Consider the following 24,201-nt stretch of genomic DNA (forward strand, 5'->3'; position numbering starts at 1 on the left):
AGGACAACAACTATTTATCTCTACATTAGTTGATCGATTCATGCATATGCTGTACAGAAAACAAGTGAATAGCATGACAATAGGCCTAATGATTAGGCCTATGATTAGGCTATTTGTTTTGTTTGTGGTAGTTGTCTGACTCATGCCTAGAAGTGGAGAGTAAATCTTGGCCTTTCTAGGGAGTTTTTCCTAGCCACCGTGCTTCTACACCTGCATTGCTTGCTGTTTGGGGTTTTAGGCTGGGTTTCTGTACAGCACTTTGAGATATCAGCTGATGTACGAAGGGCTATATAAATACATTTGATTTGAAATCTGAGGCTTCTGGAAAGTGGAGGGGAGGGTTTTAGCCTAGCATCCTGTTCCTTATCCACCGGGCCTGTTAAGTTGTTGCTTGAAGCCGTTTGTGGAAGTGATTTAATATGCACTGCTCGAGGGAGCTTACTGCTATTTTAGAGCTATTGCAGAGCGCCAGTAAATCGTGTGGAGAGACGACGTGTTGGGGGATAAATTCATGGCCCGCCACGCGACGTGGTGATAATGGAGGCTGGCCTCCTTCCGAGCCGACTGAGGAGGAGGAAAAGTGGGTGAGAGAGAGGGAGCTGCCGTCAGTCTCTATGGCCCAGGCGGGAAAGGGATGTGTTAGGACAACAGGCAGTTAAATCTTTCAACACAGCAGAGAGCGTTCCTCAAGAGGAGCGGGGATGGGATGTGCACTGCATGCTCCCCCTCCTCTCCCCCCGATTGCCATGCAGGGAAGATGTAGCTTGCGTCTGAAATGGCCCCCTATTCCAGATGTTGTGCACTACTTTTGACCAGGGTCTTAAACCCTATTCCCTATATAGTGCACTACTTTTGATTAGAGGTCTAGGGGGGCACTAGTGCACTAGGGAATAGCTAAAGGGAATAGGGTACAAACCCCCCTGTAGTTAGATACCTATTCCAAAACATTCCGTTACTGTTACATGTGACAGGGCCTGTGTAAAAAAAATATTTTTCCTAATAATAATAGTGCTTCTGGGGAGAAGGAAGGCCTCTGTCATCGCTCAGTGTAAGTGGACGTGACAGTCTGCAGAAAAGGTTTGTGGGCCCAGCTGGACTATACCAAGATGCCAGGCCAGTCGACTTCAATCAATCAGCCGGCCAAAACAAGACACACACCCGGGCTCAACTCGGCACTTCGTAGCAGGCAATCCATACATAATGTAATTTGGGTAATTTTGTGGAAGTCATAAAAATCAATTGGAAAACATCTCGCATTCAAGCTGACTGGATACGGTCAGAAACGCAGCAGAAACTCTGCTCCGGTTCCATTGGCATGCATTGAAATGCGTGGCTTTCTTTTGCAAAATAACTATGAATTAGCAGACTTATTTTCAAATAATTTGATGACCCCCGGATTCTATGGGATGCCACCAAAGGTTTTATAAAAAAAAAACTGAGGGGAGGGGGTTCTACTAAGCTATATGGAATTGTTTTAAGAAGGTCATACCAAGGATAATTATGCTATTTTATTTGGAGGTATAGCTTAGTAGGAGGTATTTGGACATAAATGATGGACTTTATCGAACAAAACAAACATTTATTTTGGGACTGGGATTCCTGGGAGTGCATTCCGATGAAGATCATCAAAGGTAAGTGAATATTTGTAATGCTATTTCTGACTTCTGTTGACTCCACAACATGGCAGGTATCTGTATGGCTTGTTTTGGTGCCTGAGCGCTGTACTCAGATTATTGCATGGTGTGCTTTTTCGAAATCTGACACAGCGGTTGCATTAAGGAGAAGTATATCTTTAACACAACAAAAACTATACTTCAGTACCTACTCCAAATAGATACGCCAGACTCTGTTCATTCAATCTCTACATGCAGAGGATGCTGACCAATCACAAGCGGGCTCTCTCACTCTCTGCATGACATTCACATGCTGGCCAATCACAAGTGTCCCAGCTTCTAGTGCGCAATTAGATGCTGGTGAGGAGAGAAAGGGCTTTATCAAAGATAGTACAGTATGAGGTCTACAAACTCTGTGGCTTTACCTCAGTGTGCAGTGGAAACACGAGTGCTGCTTGTGCTAACGAGAATGTCGTTTTGGTGCCAAAGGGCGCATTTTCAGTGGTATGGGAGTATTTTGGCTACAAGCAAACCGATGTCAACCACATGCAAGTGTTGTGCAAAAAGTGCCTCTTGTTGTCGCGACAAATGTATTAAATCATTTGAAGAATAACCATCCCCTACTTTACGACGATTATATGGTAAATAATGCACCCGACATCAGCAAAGTCCCTCAGCCACCTACGTTAAAACAGGCATTGATTGCTGATGGGTTTTCTAGTTTAACGCCCTACGAAAAAACATCCGGCAGACACGTATAAATCACAGAGGCCATCACCTAGCCAAATAAATGGTTCCTATTTACACAGTCTACAAAGACAGCAAAGACAAAATAAGCTGGACAGGAGATACAAAGACTCCATCTCGCACATATATTTCCACTAAGTCGCCATCCCAACACTGTATAACAAAATTAAGGGAGAAGATGAAACATGTCACGTTGAATGACTGGACCAGACTCCAATGTTTTGGACACAGGCTGCACCTTGCAATCGGTAGGCTATGTGTTACGTAAGGGATAATCAACGAGGCGATATATATTTTATGGAAAATAATGAACGACTTAGGTGTGTTCCACGACGCACTAGCAGAGTGGAACTAACCTTCCACAGAGTTGCATTATTTTCCAGAGAACGCACAGAGCCCCAAGTTAATTATCCCTTTTATGCCATGGCTATAATTTAACACATTTGCCAGTAGAAATGTGTTCAGTTGCTGGTAGAAATGTGTTCAACATCCACTGAAGTAGCTAGGAAGTTAACTATATACGGTGCATTCGGGAAAGTATTCAAACTCCTTGACTTTTTCCACATTTTGTAAAGTTACAGCCTTATTCTAAAATGGATTAAAATTGCTTCTTTTCTCTCATCACTCTACACACACCCCATAATGACAAAGCAAAAAAATATATATATTTTTTTAAATGTTTGTAAATGTATTAAAAACATATTTTAAAGGCTTTTTGATTGAGCCTACTTATACATAATTACACAATCATAAGCTTCCTATTCCATCTGCAGCCTATGGCTGCCTGAATAAATAATGAACTTAGGTTATTTAAGAACTCATAATGGTAAAATAGGAAATCCTAAGGTTATTCATTAATTAATGAATAAGTGCTGGCTTATAGCACACTATATTTTGATGATCATGCTATAAATGTATGTTTGTTAACATCTAGGTGTAATAATCCTATCGATTAACATATGTAGCCTATAACAATGTTGTTTCATTTGGTTTTGTATTTGTATTCAGTTAGCACAGTATGTATTCATTCATATGACCTCATTTTAAGAATTGATGTTCTCTACCCTGACGCTTGTTTTAACCATGTCTGATGGAATTACCAAGTTTTCAGCCAAGTGAAAATCGCAAATCATTATCTCAATTGCATTATCTGGCCACAAAGAATCGAAATGAGATATCTTGACCAAATTGTGCAGCCCTACAAAGCGGGTTTGTTAAAAAGTGTTCATCATCGGATAACCTCCATCGACTATTACATATCTTAGACGTTTCACCAGAAATGGCTCCTTGGGTTGTATTATCCACAGGCGGTCAGTGACACCTTAATTGGGGAGGACGGGCTCACAGTAATGGCTGGAACGGAATTAATGGAATGGTATCGAACACAGTTTCCATGTGTTTGATGCCGTACTCCGTTCCAGCCATTATTATGAGCCGTCCTCCCCTCAGCAGCCTCCTGTGCTTGGAACATATGGAAATTGGCTCCAATCCATTAATATGATTAAAATACTACATGCCAATCCCTCAGCCATAGTTAAAAGAGATGATCATAGATAAATTCAGCATCTCATGTTATACCTAACCAAATCAGCCCTACTACCTCAAGACTCCGATGGAGGACTCCAACTCTACTCTCTATCATTTCCTATTTTAAACATTTGGGAGGAAATATACTGTATTTCCTTCCTTCGATAAAACCATTGCCAGAAACTTGAACAGAACGCTCAAATCAATTCAATCCAACCTCAGTAGATGGAATAATATACCAGTTGTTTTAACTGGAAGAATATCTAATTGTCAAAATGAATATATTGCCACGGCTGAATTTCTGTAGTTCAATGCTTCCCGTGGCTCCCCTTCTGGCAGGTGGGAAACATGGCTTCCGGGTGGGGATGGAGGATGCGGGCTGGTGGATGGGGATTGAGGGGGAAAATGGGTTGGGGTTATCTTTGTAGGCATTTCTGTGATTGTTTTTGTACCTGTAACCGCCCCTCTGAAAAAAAGAGAAAACTAAATTTAAAAAGTTGGTCACAAAAACAAAGGCAGGCAGCAGGGAGAGAGGGCGGCCAAGTGTTGTTACTGGAGAACATAGGACAATTAAAACTTTGTTTGAAAAGTGATTGCCAATTCTATGAACATAAATCATGAATAGCAGCAAAGGGGGAACCAACTCCATATTAATGCCCATGATCTTGGAATGAGATGTTCGACGAGCAGATGTCTACATGATTTTGGTAATGTAGTGTATCGATCCAGTATCCCTGCACATTGTAAATATGACACTGGAACTGACCCTGTATATAGTATGTTAACTTCCTTTACCGTGCTCTTCTTATTTCTATATCTTGTGTATTTTTCTTCTACCTTGTTATTTTTAGTATTACATTGTTATTGATTATTGCAAGAAAGGCATTTCACTGGAACGTGAAAGACTTTGTGGGCTGGAAATGAATCTTAAGCACATTCTTCTGATTATGAGCTGTCACTCCACACTGGTTGCCTCCATACCTTGCATAAGGGTCATCCAAGGGACAGAAATAAAATTGGGAAAAAACCTGCTTAATGAACAACCCTCGCTAACTACCATAGGGTTATCGTACACACACACGGCCCCAACACACGCACGCTCTCAGGAAGCCAGCTTGTTGTCCATTCATTAGCGTTGTCAGGGAGGGTTGGAGAGGGAACGGAATGCACAAGGCTCAGTAAAGACATCACCAGGGCTTATGTGTATCGAGAGAGAGACAGAGCGAGAGAGAAAGAAAAAGAAAGCGGGAGACAGAGAGAGAGAGAGACAGAGAGAGACCCCCTGACTCAGCACTTTGTATCCCTGTGAGGAGGAAATGCAAACATCCAAGCAGGCCCAGCCCAGAGCAGCACTGGCACAAAGGAACCGGCTGAACCTGTTGTTCTTAATTAGAGAGCAGCACTCACATTTTTTGTCAGGTGTCGTCTCTCTCTCTGTATCTCTATCACTACATCTTTCACTCCGTCTTTTATTCTCTCACTCTCCGTCTCTCCCTCACTCTCCGTCTCGCCCTCACTCTCCGTCTTGCCCTCACTCGCCCTCACTCTCAGTCTCGCCCTCACTCTCAGTCCTGCCCTCACTCTCAGACCTGCCCTCACTCTCAGTCTCGCCCTCACTCTCAGTCTCGCCCTCACTCTCAGTCTCGCCCTCACTCTCAGTCTCGCCCTCACTCTCAGTCTCGCCCTCACTCTCAGTCTCGCCCTCTCACTCTCAGTCTCGCCCTCTCGCTCTCAGGGCGCCTTTCTCTCTCTATCTCTCGCTTAAGCACATTGCCGGGGGGAGAAAACAACACTTAATCTTTTTTGACTGGTCCAGAGAGATGCTTCCTTCTTTTTTTATAAGAATAAACTTCAGAGGGGTAAAGTCCATCAAGTAAAGCCTAGAGTCTCTTGAAAAGTTCTTTGCATCCCAAAATGGCAACCTATTCTCTATATAGTGCACTACGTTTTTACCAGGGCCCATAGGACCAGCTCATAGGGTATAGGGTAGAATAGAGTGGAATTTGGGATGACTCTCTGGACTTTACTTGATGGACTTGATGCAACCGTTCCAAATCAAAGGAGGGGTAGAGAAGGCAGCCGGTTCCCTCATTCTATAGCATTCCATTTCACTGGGTCCTTATTGTAGCTCCTGGCCAAGGAAGGATGAATACTTCACAGCTGTTATCTGGCCATAATTCATCATAATCAGATGTTTATTTCGGTCAAAAACAATTATTGGCAAAAAAGGAAATCAGCATCTGCTTGATAAGAAATTTAAAAAAGTACACTGAGGCCATATGCTTTTCTGCGTGGCTTGTTGAATGTTAAATTGAAAGACATTGAAATTCTAGCGTGAAATGCAATTCTATTCAGCGTAGGTTTTGATAGGCCTTGTAGTGAAATTCTATTAAAAAAAGACAATTGGCTGGAAATACAGAGAGCTTTCAATCTACCAAGACAATTTCAGTTCAACATTTAGTTTCCCTATTCAGAACTTGTGGAACATTATTAAGATTATATATTAAAAAAAAACAGACCTTGAATTTACTGCAAGACTAATGATGATAATGATTATAATACATAGTTGTACAAACTCAAATGAGGACCTTTGCTACTTTTCCCCTTTAACTTTAAATCAGCTCTTCCACCACAGGAAAAACACTGAGCTGAAATGACATGAATGAAAACAAGCAGGGGAAATGCAGAAGCAGAGGAGGTTTGAAGGGGCGTGCTGTCTAGAGTAGATTAACCTGATGTAGCAGGCGTAAAAGACACGCCTGAAACTACATCCCCCTAAATACTGGTTTTGACAAAAATAACTGTCAGGGAGGTTCTCTTCGGCACTGTTCAACCAATCCAGTAAATGTGGAGGAGGAGTTAAGATGGAGTGCCTCCTTGTTAACATCTATTTCCCCTGAAAACAGAACATCCTGTTGTTGGGGACTCGGCAGAGGATAAGCGGAGATAAACATCGCTGTAACCAACTTCAGCGATGGAGGGAGTTTCCCTCTGATGTGTTCATTAGGGCACGCAACAACAAAAAATGTACGCTTTGCAACGGAAAACAAAAATGAAGGTTTCTTACTGGACGAGTTCAGGAAGAGCAGTCCTTGTTTTAGTTAGTTTTCTTCCGTTTGGCACTTGGTAAACATGACCCAGGGCTGGCCTTCCGAACACAAACAGAGAAGACTAGATGGGGGAGGGCTAGTCCTGGGGACCCTGTCTGAAGACCTCTCAATGCTCCATTGCGCTGTACTCATATTCACAACGCCTCTCAGAGTAGGAGTACTGATCTAGGATCAGGTCCCCTGTGTCCATAAAATCTTATTTAATATGATCTAAAAGAGAAAACTGATTCTAGATGAGCAGTCCTACTCTGAAATGCTTGATGCATAGGGCCCCTGATACCTGTACCTGTGAGCTCTGACAGAAGAGACAGACAAATTAGAGTTTGGAATTTCCCCGAATTGAAGTTAAATCTCTAGAATACTGCAGCATCATCTCAGGAATTGGGTATGGAAAACATAAAACCAATGTGTGGGTGGTGTATGCACGTCAATGTGGGTGGTGTATGCACGTCAATGCATTTCCCACATCAAAGGGCTCTACTCAGATTCTACGCACCTTAGCACTCATGCACACACACTCATGCACACACACACACACTGCTACCAGACTCTTACTGTATTATACTGCTCAATTTATACACTTTCCCCCATCCCCCCTTTCCCCAATACACATGTAAATATTGGACTATAAATTGTGCTTTCCTGTATTATACTTATTCTAAAATGTTTATTCTATTCTACTGCCATTTACTTTATGTTCCTATTCTTGTTTTATTATTTCTTATTGCTGTTACATTGTCGAGAAGGAACCTGCAAGTAAGCATTTTGTTCGACGATGTATACCATCCATATGACTAATAAAACTTAGTTTTGGTTTGTTCTTAGAACTTTAAACCATATGAAGTGCTCACTCCCAGACATCACATATCTGTCCCAAATGGCACCCTATTGCCTATACAGTGGGCTACTTTTGACCAGAGCCTTGTCAGACACAGTGCACTATAAAGGAAATAGGGTCAAAAGTTGTGCATTAAATAGGGAATAGGGTGCCATATGGGACGGGCCTATACTTTAGTCCACTTGGAAATGGACTTGCATGTGTTTGTGTCCGCCAGCCCTGGGCAGGTGATGGAAGCCAAGAGCCAGAGAAACAGAACAGCCAGGCTGTCATGTACCAACTGGAGCGAGAGCAGGGGAAACATTTGCTCACTGAAGGGGGTGTGTTATAAACAGGCAAAGTGATTAACTGTACAGATGGATGGCCGAGGACGGATGTAGGAGAGCGTTCCAGCAGACCGCTCACACACATACACGTGCAGCATACACAAACACACACTATTCAGGCCAGTGAAACAGGACCCTTGATGAAGTGCCTGCTCAGGCCCTTGGTGTAGTCGGTCAGTCACACATTCGGCAAACTGGGAGGGCATCGTGTGGAAAGAATTTCTTTCCCGTGTGAACACAGGGAGTGTGACTGGTTCCAAACCAATCCTCAAATCTCACTACAGACAATGAATAGCCTGTATGTACCGGCTGGCTTCATTTGCATGATAGGAAAATGATCACATTTGGCAAAAATATATAAACGCAGCATGCAACAATTTCAACGATTTTACAAAGTTAAAGTTCAAATAAGGAAATCAGTCAATTGAAATAAATTCAATAGGCCCTAATCTATGGAATTCACTTGACTGGGAATACAGATATGCATCTGTTGGTCACAGATACCTTTAAAAAAAAAAGTAGGGGTGTGGATCAGAAAACCAGTCAGTATCTGGTGTGACCATTTGCCTCACGCAACGCGACACATCTCCTTCGCATAGAGTTGATCAGGCTGTTGATTGTGACATGTGGAATGTTGTATCACTCCTCTTCAATGGCTGTGCAAAGTTGCTGGATATTGTCGGGAACTGGAACACGCTGTCGTACACGTCGAACCTGAGCACCCCAAACATGCTCAATGGGTGACATATGTCTGGTGAGTATGCAGGCCATGAAAGAACTGGGACATTTTCAGTATTCAGGAATTGTGTAGAGATCTTTGCGACATGGGGCCGTGCATTATCATGCCGAAACATGAGGTGATGGCGGCGGATGAATGGCGGTATCTCTGGTATCTCGTCACGGTATCTCTGTGCACTCAAATTACCATCAATAAAAAGCAATTGTGTTTGCTATCGATAGCTTATGCCTGCCCATAACATAACCCCACCTCCACCATGGAGCACTCTGTTCACAAAGTGACATCAGCAAACTCCTCGCCCACACAACGTCATATTTTGCTGTCTGCCATCTTGCCGGTACAGTTGAAACCGGGATTCATCCGTGAAGAACACACTCTCCAGTGTGCCAGTGACCACCGAAGGTGAGCATTTGCCCACTGAAGTCGGTTACGACTCCAAACTGCAGTCAGGTCAAGACCTTGGTAAGGACGACGAGCACACAGATAAGTTCCCTGAGACAGTTTCTGACCGTATGTGCAGAAATTCATCAGCTTGTGCAAACCCACAGTTTCATCAGCTGTCCGGGCGGCTGGTCTCAGACGATCCTGCAGGTGAAGAAGCTGGATGTGGAGGTCCTGGGCTGGCATGGTTACACGTGGTCTGTGGTTGTGAGGCCGGTGAGACGTACTGCCAACTTCTCTACCCAAATGACGGTAGAGAAAATAACATTAAATTCTCTGGCAACAGCTCTGATGTACATTCCTGCCGTCAGCATGCCAATTGCACACTTCCTCAAAACTTCAGACATCTGTGGCATTGTGTTGTTGTATATTGTCCCCAGCACAAGGTGCACCTGTGTAATGATTGTGCTGTTTAATTAGCTTCTTGATATGACACACCTGTCAGGTGGATGGATTACCTTGGCAAAGGAGAAATGCTCAGTAAAAGGGATATAAACAAATGTGTGCACAAAATTTGAGAGAAATAAGCTTTTTGGGCATATGGAACATTTCTGGGATCTTTATTTCAGCTTATGAAACATGGGACCAACACTTTACATGTTGTGTTTATATTTTTGTTCAGGGTATCATTACACTATACAGGGGATTACATATCCTCTGTTGAGTTAATATGCAACATAATGTAACATTGTTACAGTTGAAGTTGGAAGTTTACATTCACTTAGGTTGGAGTCATTAAAACTCGTTTTTCAACCACTCCACAAATTTCTTGTTAACAAACTATAGTTTTGGCAAGTCGGTTAGGACTTGCATGACTTGTGATTGACACAAGTCATTTTTCCAACAATTGTTTACAGACAGATTATTTCACTTATAATTCACCGTGGGTCAGAAGTTTACATACACTAAGTTGACTGTGCCTTTAAACAGCTTGGAAAATTCCCGAAAATTATGTGATGGCTTTAGAAGCTTCTGATAGGCTAATTGACATCATTTGAGTCAATTGGGGGTGTACTTGTGGATGTATTTCAAGGCCTACAATCAAACTCAGTGCCTCTTCGCTTGAAATCATGGGAAAATCAAAATAAATCAGCCAAGACCTCAGAAAAAAAATAGTTAATCCTTGGGAGCAATTTCCAAACGCCTGAAGGTACCATGTTCATCTGTACAAACAATAGTACGCAAGTATAAACACCATGGACCCACGCAGCCGTCATACCGCTCAGGAAGGAGACGCATTCTGTCTCCTAGAGATGAACGTACTTTGGTGCGAAAGGTGCAAATCAATCCCAGAACAACAGCAAAGGACCTTGTGAAGATGCTGGAGGAAACAAGTACAAAAGTATCTATATCCACAGTAAAATGAGTCCTATATCGACATAACCTGAAAGTCCGCTCAGCAAGGAAGAAGCCACTTCTCCAAAACAGCCATAAAAAAGCCAGATTACGGTTTGCAACTGCACATGGGGACAAAGATCGTACTTTTTGGAGAAATGTCCTCTGGTCTGATGAAACAAAAATAGAACTGTTTGGCCATAATAACCATCGTTATGTTTGGAGGAAAAAAGGGGAGGCTTGCAAGCCGAAGAACACCATCCCAGTCGTGAAGCACGGGGAGGGATGGTTTCATCATGTTGTGAGGATGCTTTGCTGCAGGAGGGACTGGTGCACTTCACAAAAGAGATGGCTCATGAGGAAGGAAAATGTATGTGGATATATTGAAGCCAAATCTCAAGACATGAGCCAGGAAGTGAAAGCTTGGTCGCAAATGGGTCTTCCAAATGGACAATGACCCCAAGCATACTTCCAAAGTTGTGGCAAAATGGCTTAAGGACAACAAAGTCAAGGTATTGGAGTGGCCATCACAAAGCCCGGACCTCAATCCCATAGAAAATTTGTGGGCAGAACTGAAAAAGTGTGTGAGAGCAAGGAGGCCTACAAACCTGACTCAGTTACCCAACTTATTGTGGGAAGCTTGTGGAAGGCTACCCAAAACATTTGACCCAAGTTAAACAATTTAAAGGCAATGCTACCAAATACTAATTGAGTGTATGTAAACTTCTGACCCACTGGGAATGTGATGAAAGAAATAAAAGCTGAAATAAATCATTCTCTCTACTATTATTCTGACATTTCACATTTGTAAAATAAAGTGGTGATCCTCACTGACCTAAGATAGGGAATTTTTAATAGGATTAAATGTCAGGAATTATGAAAAACTGAGTTTAAATGTATTTGGCTAAGGTGCATGTAAACTTCCGACTTCAACTGTATCTGAGACAGAGACTAAAGGACTTTCCTTTTATTTTACTGCATACAACAACAACGCCAGGGGATGAAGGACACGCTATATAGTATGCTACAGTAACTGTTCTGGGACTAGAGTCTGTACCTAGCCGGAAGCAGAGAAACAATTCTAGATGTGAACATGTTGTTATGGTTTTGGATTTGAGAACAGTAGAGAGAAGAACGACATTGGAAATGTTCCCTCTATGGCTTCAGTTCTAGCCTGGTTCCTAAAAGATATGTTGGTGCTGTCTTGCCAACGGCCATACGAGACAAGACAGCACAAACAGATCTGGGCGATCAGAGCCCTTTCCCTCTCCTGTCTCATTGGCCAGAGCCCTTTCCCTCTCCTGTCTCATTGGCCAGAGCCCTTTCTCCTGTCACTTTCCCTCGTCTACACCCTTTATCCAGTGATTTATGCAAGACTACTTAATGGTAATGAATGGAACCCAAGGCTAGGATTGATTTCCCTGTGGCGCCTTCTTTGTCTTAAATGATCTCTGTTACGTTTTAGTCTTAGGATGGAAGGAAATCCAACACTCAGAGTTAACATATTGAAAATATATGTTTTGTTTATTCAAGCCCCATTGTTGTTGTTACACAACTGCAAGTGTGAGATCCAGTGACTTCCCTTAAGCCTGGAAACAGAGCTGTAATGACAGGATATAAAACAACACGCTGAGGATAAGGTGAATGTTTCTCCACAGGCAAGGGCAGGGGACACAAATCCAACATGCACCGAAACAAATCTGTGTTTCATTTCGACCCATGGTGTAACCCATGTAAGTTTGATTAGTTACAGATATCATCTAAACCTCGCAGCTAGTAAACTGGATGACATGAAAAGACCTGCGTCGTATGAGAATGGCATACTCTATCCGCAACACAAAGGGTCTATTGAGCCTGGTCTGCTATTCCAGCCTGACGTGGGCCAAACCACTGAAACTGAGACCGGAGAGGGTTATTCATCCATTCTGGGTAAGATTTTGCTTTCCATCAGCCATGGGGAAAAGGTTAAAACACCCTGGGGTGTTGTGTTCATTAGGGCACGTAAGAGAAAACTTTTCAACGTGTTTTGCAAAGGAAAACAAAAATGAGTGTGTCTTTATTGGGCTCCCGAGTGGCGCAGCGGTCTAACGCACTGCATCTCAGTGCTTGAGACGTCCCTACAGACACCCTGGTTCGAATCCGGGTTGTATCACAACTGGTCGTGATTGGGAGTCCCATAGGGCGGCGCACAATTGGCCCAGCTTCGTCCGGATTTGGCCGGGGTAGGCCGTCACTGTAAATAAGAATTTGTTCTTAACGGACTTGCCTCGTTAAATAAAGGTTAAATGTAAAACTATTTATTTTTTATTGGATGAGTACAGGTTGCCCCTCTCTGTTTTAGACCATTTTCTTCCATTTGGTGCCTTATGAACATGACCCTCTCATTAGGTGGGAGTAGGGTGAAGTTGTCCCTAGATGCTGATCTTGGGTCAGTTTTGCATTTTCCCCACTCATGGTTAAGGTTAGGATTGGGGAGGAGAAGCTGATCCTAGATCTGCACCCCAGAGCCATTAGGTGGTACTTACGGAACATGGTGTTGAACTGCTGGGGGTTGAGGTTCCACTTGCCCCAGGGGGTCTTGTGGCCCTTGGACTGAGCATAGTGGGCGTGGTTGAACTCGGGCTCTGTGCCGAAGGAATCCAAAACCCGCAGCATACACCTGTAACACACACCAAACATGACAAAGTTATCATACACCTGTCACCCACCACATTATAGTGTTAGCATACATCTGTAATACACACTGCATTACAGCCTTAATACACACTTCCAGCTGTATGCCTCAACCACTAATAAATGGTTAATCAATTACATGATGCATATCTTTTCCACACCTTCAGCATGGTCACAGATAGTGAACAAAGCACAGAGAGAGCTTCCTATAGATCAAACTTGAACAGTAAAGGTTACACTTCATGACTAATTAGAGGACCAGAGAAAGGATGTCATGTGCAATGGAATGACACATTCATGACCTTTTCTCTCTCGCTTTCTCTCAGTCGCTCCCCCTCTCTAATCAAGCCTTTAGCTTTCTCTCTCTCTCGCTCTCGCCATCTTTCGCTCTCCAGCTATCTCTCTTTCAGTCACCTTCTCTCAGTTCCTATCTTTCAGTTTCCCTGGCAGATGCTTTTTCAGATTTTATTTATTTTTTACATTTTATTTAACTAGGCAAGTCAGTTAAGAACAAATTCTTATTTACAATGACGGCCTAGGAACAGTGGGTTAACTGCCTTGTTCAGGGGCAGAGCGACAGATGTTTTACCTTGTCAGCTTGGGGATTCGATCTACTGTAGCAACCTTTCGGTTACTGGCCCAACGCTCTAACCACTAGGCTACCTGCCGCCCCCATAATAAGTCCCCCACCCCAATTTTTTGGGGAAGTCCTAAAAATAAACACCTGGCTATGCTTCACCACTATTCCTTTCCATCTTTAATCCTTCTGGACAGAGTCCAACATACTCATCTGATTGACCCCTGGTGGGGTGGAGGTGTAATAATGAGCATTAATCAAATTGATGAGGAGCCAGGAGTATCAGAGGGGCCGGCTAAGCTCAGTCTGGCAGCCCAGGCAAGGCCACTCCTGACCAGGCAGATGTTTCGCAGATGGTGGGTGGGTGTGTGTGCATGTGTGAGAAAGAGAGAGAAAGAGAGAGACAGTGCGAGTGTGTGTGTGCGTGTGTGAGAGACAGTGTGGGTCTTCTCAAGATGCTCAGGAAATAAGGGAAATGGATTCACAAATGAGGAAACTTAAGACCAGTGGGACTAAAGCCACAGCATGCAAATCTCTTCTTTTTGAGACACGTGTGTATTGTCAGACACAGTACAACATTCTTAGGAGATTATGAGAGAGAAAGAGAGAGAGATGCAGGTGAAATAGTCTTTCAAATGAGATTGTTGTAGACTGGAGACAAAGGTTGTAATTCAAACATTGTTCAGATCAGTGGCCAGGAGTACAAATCTGTCACCTTTAAGAAATCAGTCACGTGTTAATAATGATTTCCATGTAGTATTGAGAATTAGACAAACTGAAATTATAGCCTGTTATAGCCAGCAAATAATGATTACAGTTGATAGGATGACTGAAGCAAGCATTGGTTTTCTGTAGTGAGAGTGTTTGAGAGAGATAGACCAATACATAGATCGATACAGAAAGATGGAGAGAAAGACCGAGTGAATGTGTGTATGTGCCTGCATGCATCTGTGTGTTTCCGTGTCTGCCTGCTTGTGTGTGTGTGCCTGTGTGTGCCTGTGTGTGTGTGTGTGTGTGTGTGTGTACCTGCCTGCATCTGTGTGTTTCCGTGTGTGCCTGCTTGTGTGTGTGCCTGCTTGTGTGTGTGTGCCTGTGTGTGTGTGTGCCTACCTGCATCTGTGTGTTTCCGTGTGTGCCTGCTTGTGTGTGTGCCTGCCTGCGCGTGCCTGCCTGCTTGTGTGTGCACGAGAGGGAAGAAGAGTGACAGGACAGGATAGGCGGCTGCACTCATTCATTCTAAAACCACTAATATTGCTGAGCCGATCACTGGGATTCTCCCTACAGTCCTTTCACTGCCCTGAACAACTCCACTCACTTTCACTTTGGCCTTAGAACACAATCCTCGCTCTCAAATTCTCTTCCCTCTTGAGACTCAGACTGCTCCCTAATGGCACCCTATTCCCTATATAGTGCAGTGCACTACTTTTGACAAGAGTCCCATAGGGTTTTGGTCAAAAAGTATTGGGACAGTGATACATGTGTTGTTGTTTTGGCTCCTGTACTCCAGCACTTTGGATTTGACTATGAGGTTTTATTGTAAATAAGAATATAATACATGTTTTAACACTTCTACATTCATGTGGATGCTACCATGATTATTTTGTGCCCAATAGAAACGAATGGTAAATATTGTATTGTGTCATTTTGGAGTCACTTTTATTGTAAATAAGAATATAATATGATTCTGAACACTTCTACATTCATGTGGATGCTACCATGATTACGGATAGTCCTGAATGAATCTTGAATAATGATGAGTGAAAAAGTTAGATGCAAAAATATCATACCCCCCCAAAATACTATCCTCCCCTGTTATTGTAATGATGAGAGGTTAGCATGTCTTGGGGGTATGATATAAAATACTATCCTCCCCTGTTATTGTAATGGTGAGAGATTAGCATGTCTTGGGGGTATGATATAAAATGCTAACCTCCCCTGTTATTGTAATGGTGAGAGGTTAGCATGTCTTGGGGGTATGATATAAAATGCTAACCCCTCCTGTTATTGTAATGGTGAGAGGTTAGCATGTCTTGGGGGTATGATATAAAATGCTAACCTCCCCTGTTATTGTAATGGTGAGAGGTTAGCATGTCTTGGGGGTATGATATAAAATACTAGCCTCCCCTGTTATTGTAATGGTGAGAGATTAGCATGTCTTGGGGGTATGATATAAAATGCTAACCTCCCCTGTTATTGTAATGGTGAGAGGTTAGCATGTCTTGGGGGTATGATATAAAATGCTAACCCCTCCTGTTATTGTAATGGTGAGAGGTTAGCATGTCTTGGGGGTATGATATAAAATGCTAACCTCCCCTGGTATTGTAATGGTGAGAGGTTAGCATGTCTTGGGGGTATGATATAACATGCTAACCCCTCCTGTTATTGTAATGGTGAGAGGTTAGCATGTCTTGGGGGTATGATATAAAATGCTAACCCCTCCTGTTATTGTAATGGTGAGAGGTTAGCATGTCTTGGGGGTATGATATAAAATGCTAACCCCTCCTGTTATTGTAATGGTGAGAGGTTAGCATGTCTTGGAGGTATGATATAAAATGCTAACCCCTCCTGTTATTGTAATGGTGAGATGTTAGCATGTCTTGGGGGTATGATATAAAATACTATCCTCCCCTGTTATTGTAATGGTGAGAGGTTAGCATGTCTTGGGGGTATGATATAAAATACTAACCTCTCCTGTCATTGTAATGGTGAAGGATAGCATGTCTTGGGGGTATGATATAAAATGCTAACCTCCCCTCTTATAGTAATGGTTAGCATGTCTTGGGGGTATGATATTTGTGCGTCTAACTTTCTCACTAATCATTATTCAGGACGACCCGTACTCATGGTGGCATTCACATTAATGTAGAATTGTTCTATATTAGAAGCTTTTCCAGCTGGAGAGGCTGGAAAATGAAAAAGACACTTAAAGATGCAGTCCAGGATCTTAAGCACGACAAATTTGTAACATATCGTACGAATTGGATGTAACATATTATAGGAATTGCAAAAAATAACATATTATACGTAATGAATCGCAATTGGATGACGTAGTACACACAAAAATGATGACGTAGTACACACAAAAAAAACAGGGACCCGTTTTGGCTCGTGAGCACCATTTTCAAAACTACTGGCTGAAATGATACAAAGGTTCTGGAGCATCGCTTTAAGTAGAGAGGGAGAGATCTGGATAGACAAGGAGAAGGAAGGAGAGGACATATGTAAGAACGTAAACAAGACAGGATTAGATAACTATGAGACCAAACTGTTCCATGACGTGATTCGTCAGCTTAAAAATCTAAAATGCACATTCAACAGAAGTTTTGCCTGAAGTTACAGTAAAACAGTGGCATCTTATAACCTTCCTGGAAATGCACAACACAATATCCACACTGAATCAAGTAACCAAATGTAAATGTCTTCACCAATATGTATAACGAGGAATTAATCAATACACTCATGAAAGTGCCTGCTGGAACCTGCATTACGACCACACCATCTGTAAAAAGGTTGAGTCTGTGTCCCAAACGGCTCCCTATTCCCTAAATAGCGCACTACTTTTGACCAGGGGCCTTGGTCAAAACAAATGCATATTATAGGGTATAGGGAGCCGTTTGGGATGCACCCCAGTCAATTTCCTCAGAGCAAGATGAAACAGAATGCAAACCCGAAACAAACAAAAAGTGTTGACACGAGAAAGGAAACCTTGGGGCTATTAGCGAACCTGACTTCTTGTTCTCACAAGGCAGTTCTCGTAACAACCTCCAACCACACCGATGGGATACATCAGAGGAACAATTAGTCCCACTTAAGACCAGTGGGACTAAAGCCACAGCATGCAAATCCTTTTCTTTTTGAGACACTTGTCTATTGTCAGACACAGTACAACATTCTTAGGAGATTATGAGAGAGAAAGAGAGAGAGAGAGAAGAGAGAAGAGAGAGAGAAGAGAGAAAAAGAGAGAGAGAGAAAAAGAGAGAGAGAGAGAGAGAGAGAGAGAGAGAGAGAGAGAGAGAGAGAGAGAGAGAGAGATGCAGGTGAAATAGTCTTTCAAATGAGATTGTTGTAGACTGGAGACAAAGGTGGTAATTGAAACATTGTTCAGATCAGTGGCAAAGAGTAAGGCGACGGTTCAGACAGTCCTATCAGTGGAGCGGACAATGCACGCACGCGCACAATAGAGAGTGGGCAGAAAACAGACACATTAACAGACACAACCATGACCACTGCTCCACTAAGAGTTAAGACCTTGACCCAATGTTCCCATGGAAACGGCCTACCAACATTGGAACATCAAACGATTGTGCTCAGACATAATGCAATTTTAGCCCAGTGAAAGAACAGTTTGATGACAGCCGCTGTAACAGAGCTGGTTCACATGATAGTGAGCTTGTTTGATGAGTAACCTTGCATGAGACCTGAAGACTTTTGTTAGCTTGAATAAAATAGGCAGGAGGGGCAGGCCCAGCTCGGTCTGGTCTGCATGGCCCCCGAATCTGATCCGGGTGACTCAATTGGTAGAGCATGGCGCTTGCAATGCCAGGGTTGTGGGTCCGATTCCCACGGGGGACCAGTACGAGAAAAAAGTATGAAAATGTATGCACTCACTACTGTAAGTTGCTCTGGATAAGAGCGTCTGCTAAATGACTAAAATAGAAATCCAGCCTGGGCCTTGGTCTCAGCCTACTCATTCAGATGCTAATGAGTGTGTAAATCACATCTGGTACCCCCTCTGTGCCTGGATCTTTGTCTCCTGAATAGCTACCCCACCAGGTATCAAATGAGCTGCAGGAAATAGGCCTCTTTTCATCCCGCCAACCTCTCTCCGCTTCGCTCCAATCAGTAAATGAGCGGTGGGCGAACACTCTGACATCGTGCCCCAGCAATGCTTGGCATCCTACAGGGAGGGATACAGCCTCGGGAGACTCAAAGGGACACAGACAGAGAGCCTGACACTGTTACCACTTCCCAATTAGTCAGAGCAGCAAGGAGGCTGCGGATTCCAAAGAGATCTCATCAAATCAAATCAAATGTCCCCCCTGACACAGACGTAAACGAGGATACCAGTAAACTCAGTGGATGAAAAACTAGGATGCTCATATTTTAACTAAGACATTGTATGACGAGTCAGATAGATTTCAGAACCATGTGTATGCGAGATGAGTTGTGTTAGTCGATAGGTGTTCTTCTAGGAAGGAGATGTGTAAGTAACCTCTCTCGCGCTCTCCATCTAACTAAATGAACAACATCACACACACTCCCGAGTGGCGCAGCGGTCTAAGGCACTGCATCTCAGTGCTAGAGGCATCACTACAGACCCTGGTTTGATTCCCGGCTGTATCACAACCGGCCGTGTTTGAGGGTCCCATAGGGCTGCGCACAATTGGCCCAGCATCATCCAGGTTAGGGTTTGGCCAGGGTAGGCAGTCATTGTAAATAAAAATGTGTTCTTAAGTGACTTGCCTAGTTAAATAAAGGTTAAATAAAAATAAATAAAAATAAAAATACATCACACATCCCAGCCCATAACTTGTGGATGTGTATAAATACTATCAGACAGACAGACAGACTTCAAGATATGGAGTACTTACTGGTAGTGGACCCAGGAGGGCCCCAGTGTCTTCTTGAACTGGGTCAGGCCCACAATGTCAATGTAGATGAGCTCCACCACCTTGTCCCCCTGGGTGGGGCAGCTGGACTTGTTCCCCATCACTCTCCTCATGATCCTGCACGAGGAGAGGGAGTGGGCTTAGTTAGGACACACAGGGTGTATCTGAAATGGCACCATATTCCCCTATATAGTTCACTACTTTTGACCAGGGCTCTGCGGTTGAGAACAGTTTTAAATTCACTGTAACATGGACAATAACGTGGTATTGTATTATATAAAAAAAGAGAGCAACGACAACATGATGTAAACACACAGCAAACAAAGAGAAGAAAGCTATGGATTGTTTACACACAGTAAACCCCTATTATGCAAATAGGAAGTAATATGAGACAGGTTTGACCTAACGAGGCGGGACTAGAGCACACAAAGAACATGTGGGTGTTTTTCAGAAGCAGGTGTGTTGCAACCACCTCACATTACACTAGCTTTAGCTGTATTGTGCTTCTGCTGCTCATTCCATAGGTGACCTTGGGGAGGTAATACCTGGGGCTGTATGTATCAAGCATATCAGAGTAGGAGTGCTGCTGATTTAGGATCAGTTTAGCCTTTTAGAGCACAATGAATAAGACTACATGGACAGGGGAGACCTGGACCTGTATCCATAAAGTGTCTCAGAGTAGGAGTGCTGATGATCTAGGATCAAGTCCCAACCTGTCCATATAACCTTATTCATTATGATCCTAGAACTGTTCAATAAGAAACGCTCTTCATAATTCTACGTTGGAAAACGTTTTAACCGTTTCGCTCAGGTACTCCGCACTGAACACCACCCAGATATGTCTGAGGGGTGCGCACACACACACACACACACACTACGGACTCACTCTTTGAGCTCGGCCAGTGAGGCGGAGATGCGTACGTCGTGGCCCAGCAGGTAGAGGGTGGTGATGAGGTCGCTCCATTGAACCAGCTCCCCCAGGGGGCCCCCACTGAAGGCATTCTCTGCAATCTTGAAGCCCGACTCCTTGGTCAACAGGCCCAGGTGCACCAGGATCTGACGAAGAGAGAGGGGCATAGATAGTGTCAGTTTAAATCTATCGTTTCTCATTGTGGCTCAGTTGGTTAAAGCATGGCGCTAGCAATGCCAGGGTTGCGAGTTTGATTCCCAATGGTGCTATCAATACAGAAAAGTATGGAAATGGGTTATATCATCAACATTTAAGAAATTCGTACAGTATTACTGGAACCCAATAAATCATGGTGTAATATAGTGTGCAACTTTCTTTATTCAAGTATGTTCGGGCACATCGCCAACCATCTGGTTGTGCGTCTTTAGTTCTTGAAGTAATCCAAACGCAATTCAATGGGTTGGAAAAATGTAATAAGGCATTTTCCCTATTCAAATGGCAGGCTCGTTTCAAGTCCCTGAGTACAACATGGCACAATGTAAGATGCACTCCGCAGAAGACGTATCATTATTAACATCGGAGCGCACACGTCTCCTTCTATTCACCAGGGAACACACTGAGCCACAGGAGAGAATCCAACATTACAATGTGCTGTGCTTTCATGGACGTCTCAACACACTTTCAGCTGCTGTGTTAGCCAGCGTCTCTAACTGCACCCTATTCCCTATTATAGTCCACTACTTTTGACCAGGTCCCATAGTAGTACACTATGTACACATTGTTCAGGGATTAATGGGTATAGAGAGGATTATGACTGTAATAATATAAAAATCAACCTTCAGCACACTATGACTGTGTTTCAAATGGCACCCTATTCCCTATATAGTGCACTACTGTCGGCCAGGGAATATAAGGCTATGGTGAAAAGTATTGCAATTTACAGGGAATAGGGTGCAATTTGGGACCAAGCCTATCTTGACTCTTTAGGGTCATGGAAATGGGGCAGGCGCCTTGTTCCTAGCCTGATCCCAGATCTGTTTGTGCGGTCTTGCCAAGTTGGCAAGACAGCACAAAGAGATCTGGGATCAGGCTACTTTGTTCCTGCTCTGAGCCTTTGGCGTGATAGAGGTTGGGCTGGGTCCCGATTCTCCACACTTCTCCCAAAGTGTACTCTTGCTCACTCAAGCCAATGCTTACACCAATCATATGTTTTAAAATCCATTACAAGGAGTATGTAAGCGCACACTTCTTGGGAAAAAGTGAAGAATTGGAGTTTCAGGTGCAAGAGACTTTGTTCCACTCTAACTAGAGGAAGTAGGGATCTCACCATATGTCATATCCACACTGTTAAAAGCCGTAAAGTCAGAAAGAGGAAGTCCTGAAGATCACTAGGGAACTGAAACATCCATTATTAATCGTTGGGGCCAGGTAGCTACCCAGAACACAATGGACTTTCCTTGTTTCAATATTCTCAGTTCAGAAAGGCATGGGCTGATTCTATTCTCTATTCTCTATTCTCTATTCTCTTGTCCAAGTAGCTAATATATTTTCGGCGGTGTGTTTGTGTGTGTGAGTACGTGCGTGCAAGTGTTTAAGTGCAGGCTTGCATGAGTATGTGTGTGCGTGCACATGAGTACGTTTTTTGAGAGTGTGTCCGTGTCCTACCTTCTTCCTCTTGCGCTTGGCCAGGTTCTGCTTGGCAGCCAGGGCGTGGATGGCGTTGATCCAGGGGTCTTCCATGCGCTTGATCCGGAGCATCATCCAGCGGAACTCCTCTCGCCGAGACATGACCCGGTATAGCTCCTCGAAGCTCGTCCGGATCTCCGTCTAGGAAGACACGACACAATTTAGACACCCCTACTCTTTAGGCGTTATAGTTTAACCCATTAACCTCTTACAAGGTTTACCCTATAGAATGAGAGCGTTAGCCTCTGAAAGGGGGTAGGTAGACAGTCAGTAGGCACATTTGTTTTGGATCGGCAGAAGCCCCAGGTGGGCGGAGTGTGCACATTTTATACTAAAGTGAAATCTCCACCCACCTGGGGCACAGGACGATGACAAACGAGCACGCCCAATTGTGTTTGTCGTGATCAGTTTGAGCAAGGAGGCAGAGAATCGCTGATCTTCATTACATAATGAGTAGTTACGTAGGATTTGAGGTCATTTGTAGATCAGTGATTCTGTAACGCTGTCAATCTCCAACACGCACATTGGATATACAGGATATAGAGAGGATTCTCATCAACTTAAACACTTAAGCTACAAAGTGCCAGGCTCTCTTTGCATTACAAAGACATATGGCTCCTCATTGAATGCAGGAATGCAATGATACCAATCTACACATTTCTCCGCTTCTCTCGGGTCAATATTTAAGAAAGCCTTCCCACAGGCGGCTTGGTTGAGATGTAGTCCTGCCTGCCATTAACAGCTGCTAAAGCTGGGGCAACAACGCACTAACAAAGCTCTGGCAGTGTATTACCATCCCTCATCAGGACAGGAAATCACTGGGAGAGAAAAGTCTGGGGGGTCGTGTCCAAAATGGCAACCTATTCCCTATATAGTGCACTACTTTAAACCATAGCGTTATGGGCCCAGGTCAACAACAACAACAACAACAACAAAATCACAGCCACCATCAATGGTGATCTCAAAGACAAAAGGACATCCGAAGGGGGGAAAAGAGTATTACATTTGGACTTATCGCATTATCCATATCCAGGAGTATATTTAAAGCCAATAACGGCGAGCCACGCCCGGAGTTCTGACCTCAGACAGCCCTGTAAGGAGATTTGAGCGAGTGCCCATTGGCATGGCGACAGGCGTCATGGTATAAATCCACTCCTGCTCTATAGTCAGTTACTAACGGAATCACTGGAGTGACTCTACTCTTCAGACGGTGTGTGTGTTAGCCTATGTGCAGCATCTAACATTGCTTATGCATTAGCCGATACCATTTGAGCTAAAAGACAAGTGGAAGAGGTCATTTCTAAAGAGCACATGTTCTAACATTATAAAAGCTATTCAATGCCCTCGTGACTTGGCATTTGTCTTCAGGCTGGGTATTCTGTCTGGCCAGTCCCCCAGAGGGGTGAGAGTGAAAAGGACTGGCCAGGCTGTTGGTTTGTCAGCAGGGTGCAGAGACTGGCACTTACGCCCTTTTCACTATTGTGTTTTATGATATTTTCTTATCACGTTGTCATTTTCACATCGTGCCGACCCGAACCAAACTGTGTTGGCTCTAATATCTTATTTTCCCGTTGTCCTTTCCAGCGTGGTTCAAGCAACTATACTCAGTTTGTCTCGGCTTGGCAGTGTGGAAAGCCCTTCAGTTCAGACACTCACCTGGCCCCTCCGGTCGGCCTCCTCGTCCAATGTCTTGGTCCTCCACAGCAGGCGCGGGCACCAGTTCTCCACCTAAAATGACATTAACATCAGAACATAACATCAGAAGGAACTGAGATGGAAAATGTGACAGAGTATGGGCCTGTAAACTCTGCCAACCGAGAGGAGAGAGAGGAGGACGCATGGGCGAGGGAGGGAGGAAGAGACACTAGGGTTGTGTCCCAAAATGGCACCCGCTTCCCTATATGGTGCCCTACGTTAGATAAGAGCCATATAGGCCCTGGTCAAAAGCAATTCACTATATAGGAAATAGGGTAACATTTGGGATGCAGCCTAGGAAGCAAATCAGGCAATCATTAGGCAGGTAATTGTTTCAGTGAAAGCAGATGTCATGCCGACAGAGGCCTGGCTCAC

The 24,201-nt window shown here is 43.7% G+C and overlaps 1 protein-coding gene across 1 annotated transcript in view; it reads right to left on the reverse strand.

Moving 5' to 3' along the window:
* Window positions 1-24,201, reverse strand: part of LOC120033306 (alpha-1,6-mannosylglycoprotein 6-beta-N-acetylglucosaminyltransferase A-like) — a 117,268-nt gene that overhangs the window by 29,224 nt on the left and 63,843 nt on the right. The window contains exons 6-10 of the mRNA XM_038979587.1: window positions 23,788-23,859; window positions 22,111-22,272; window positions 20,422-20,591; window positions 19,518-19,652; window positions 13,202-13,335 (exon numbers count right to left, since the gene is read on the reverse strand). Coding sequence (XP_038835515.1) covers window positions 13,202-13,335; window positions 19,518-19,652; window positions 20,422-20,591; window positions 22,111-22,272; window positions 23,788-23,859 — 673 coding nt within the window. The remainder of the gene's footprint in view (window positions 1-13,201; window positions 13,336-19,517; window positions 19,653-20,421; window positions 20,592-22,110; window positions 22,273-23,787; window positions 23,860-24,201) is intronic.

This window comes from Salvelinus namaycush, chromosome 40, assembly GCF_016432855.1.
Source record: "Salvelinus namaycush isolate Seneca chromosome 40, SaNama_1.0, whole genome shotgun sequence".
Taxonomy (NCBI): Eukaryota; Metazoa; Chordata; class Actinopteri; order Salmoniformes; family Salmonidae; genus Salvelinus; species Salvelinus namaycush.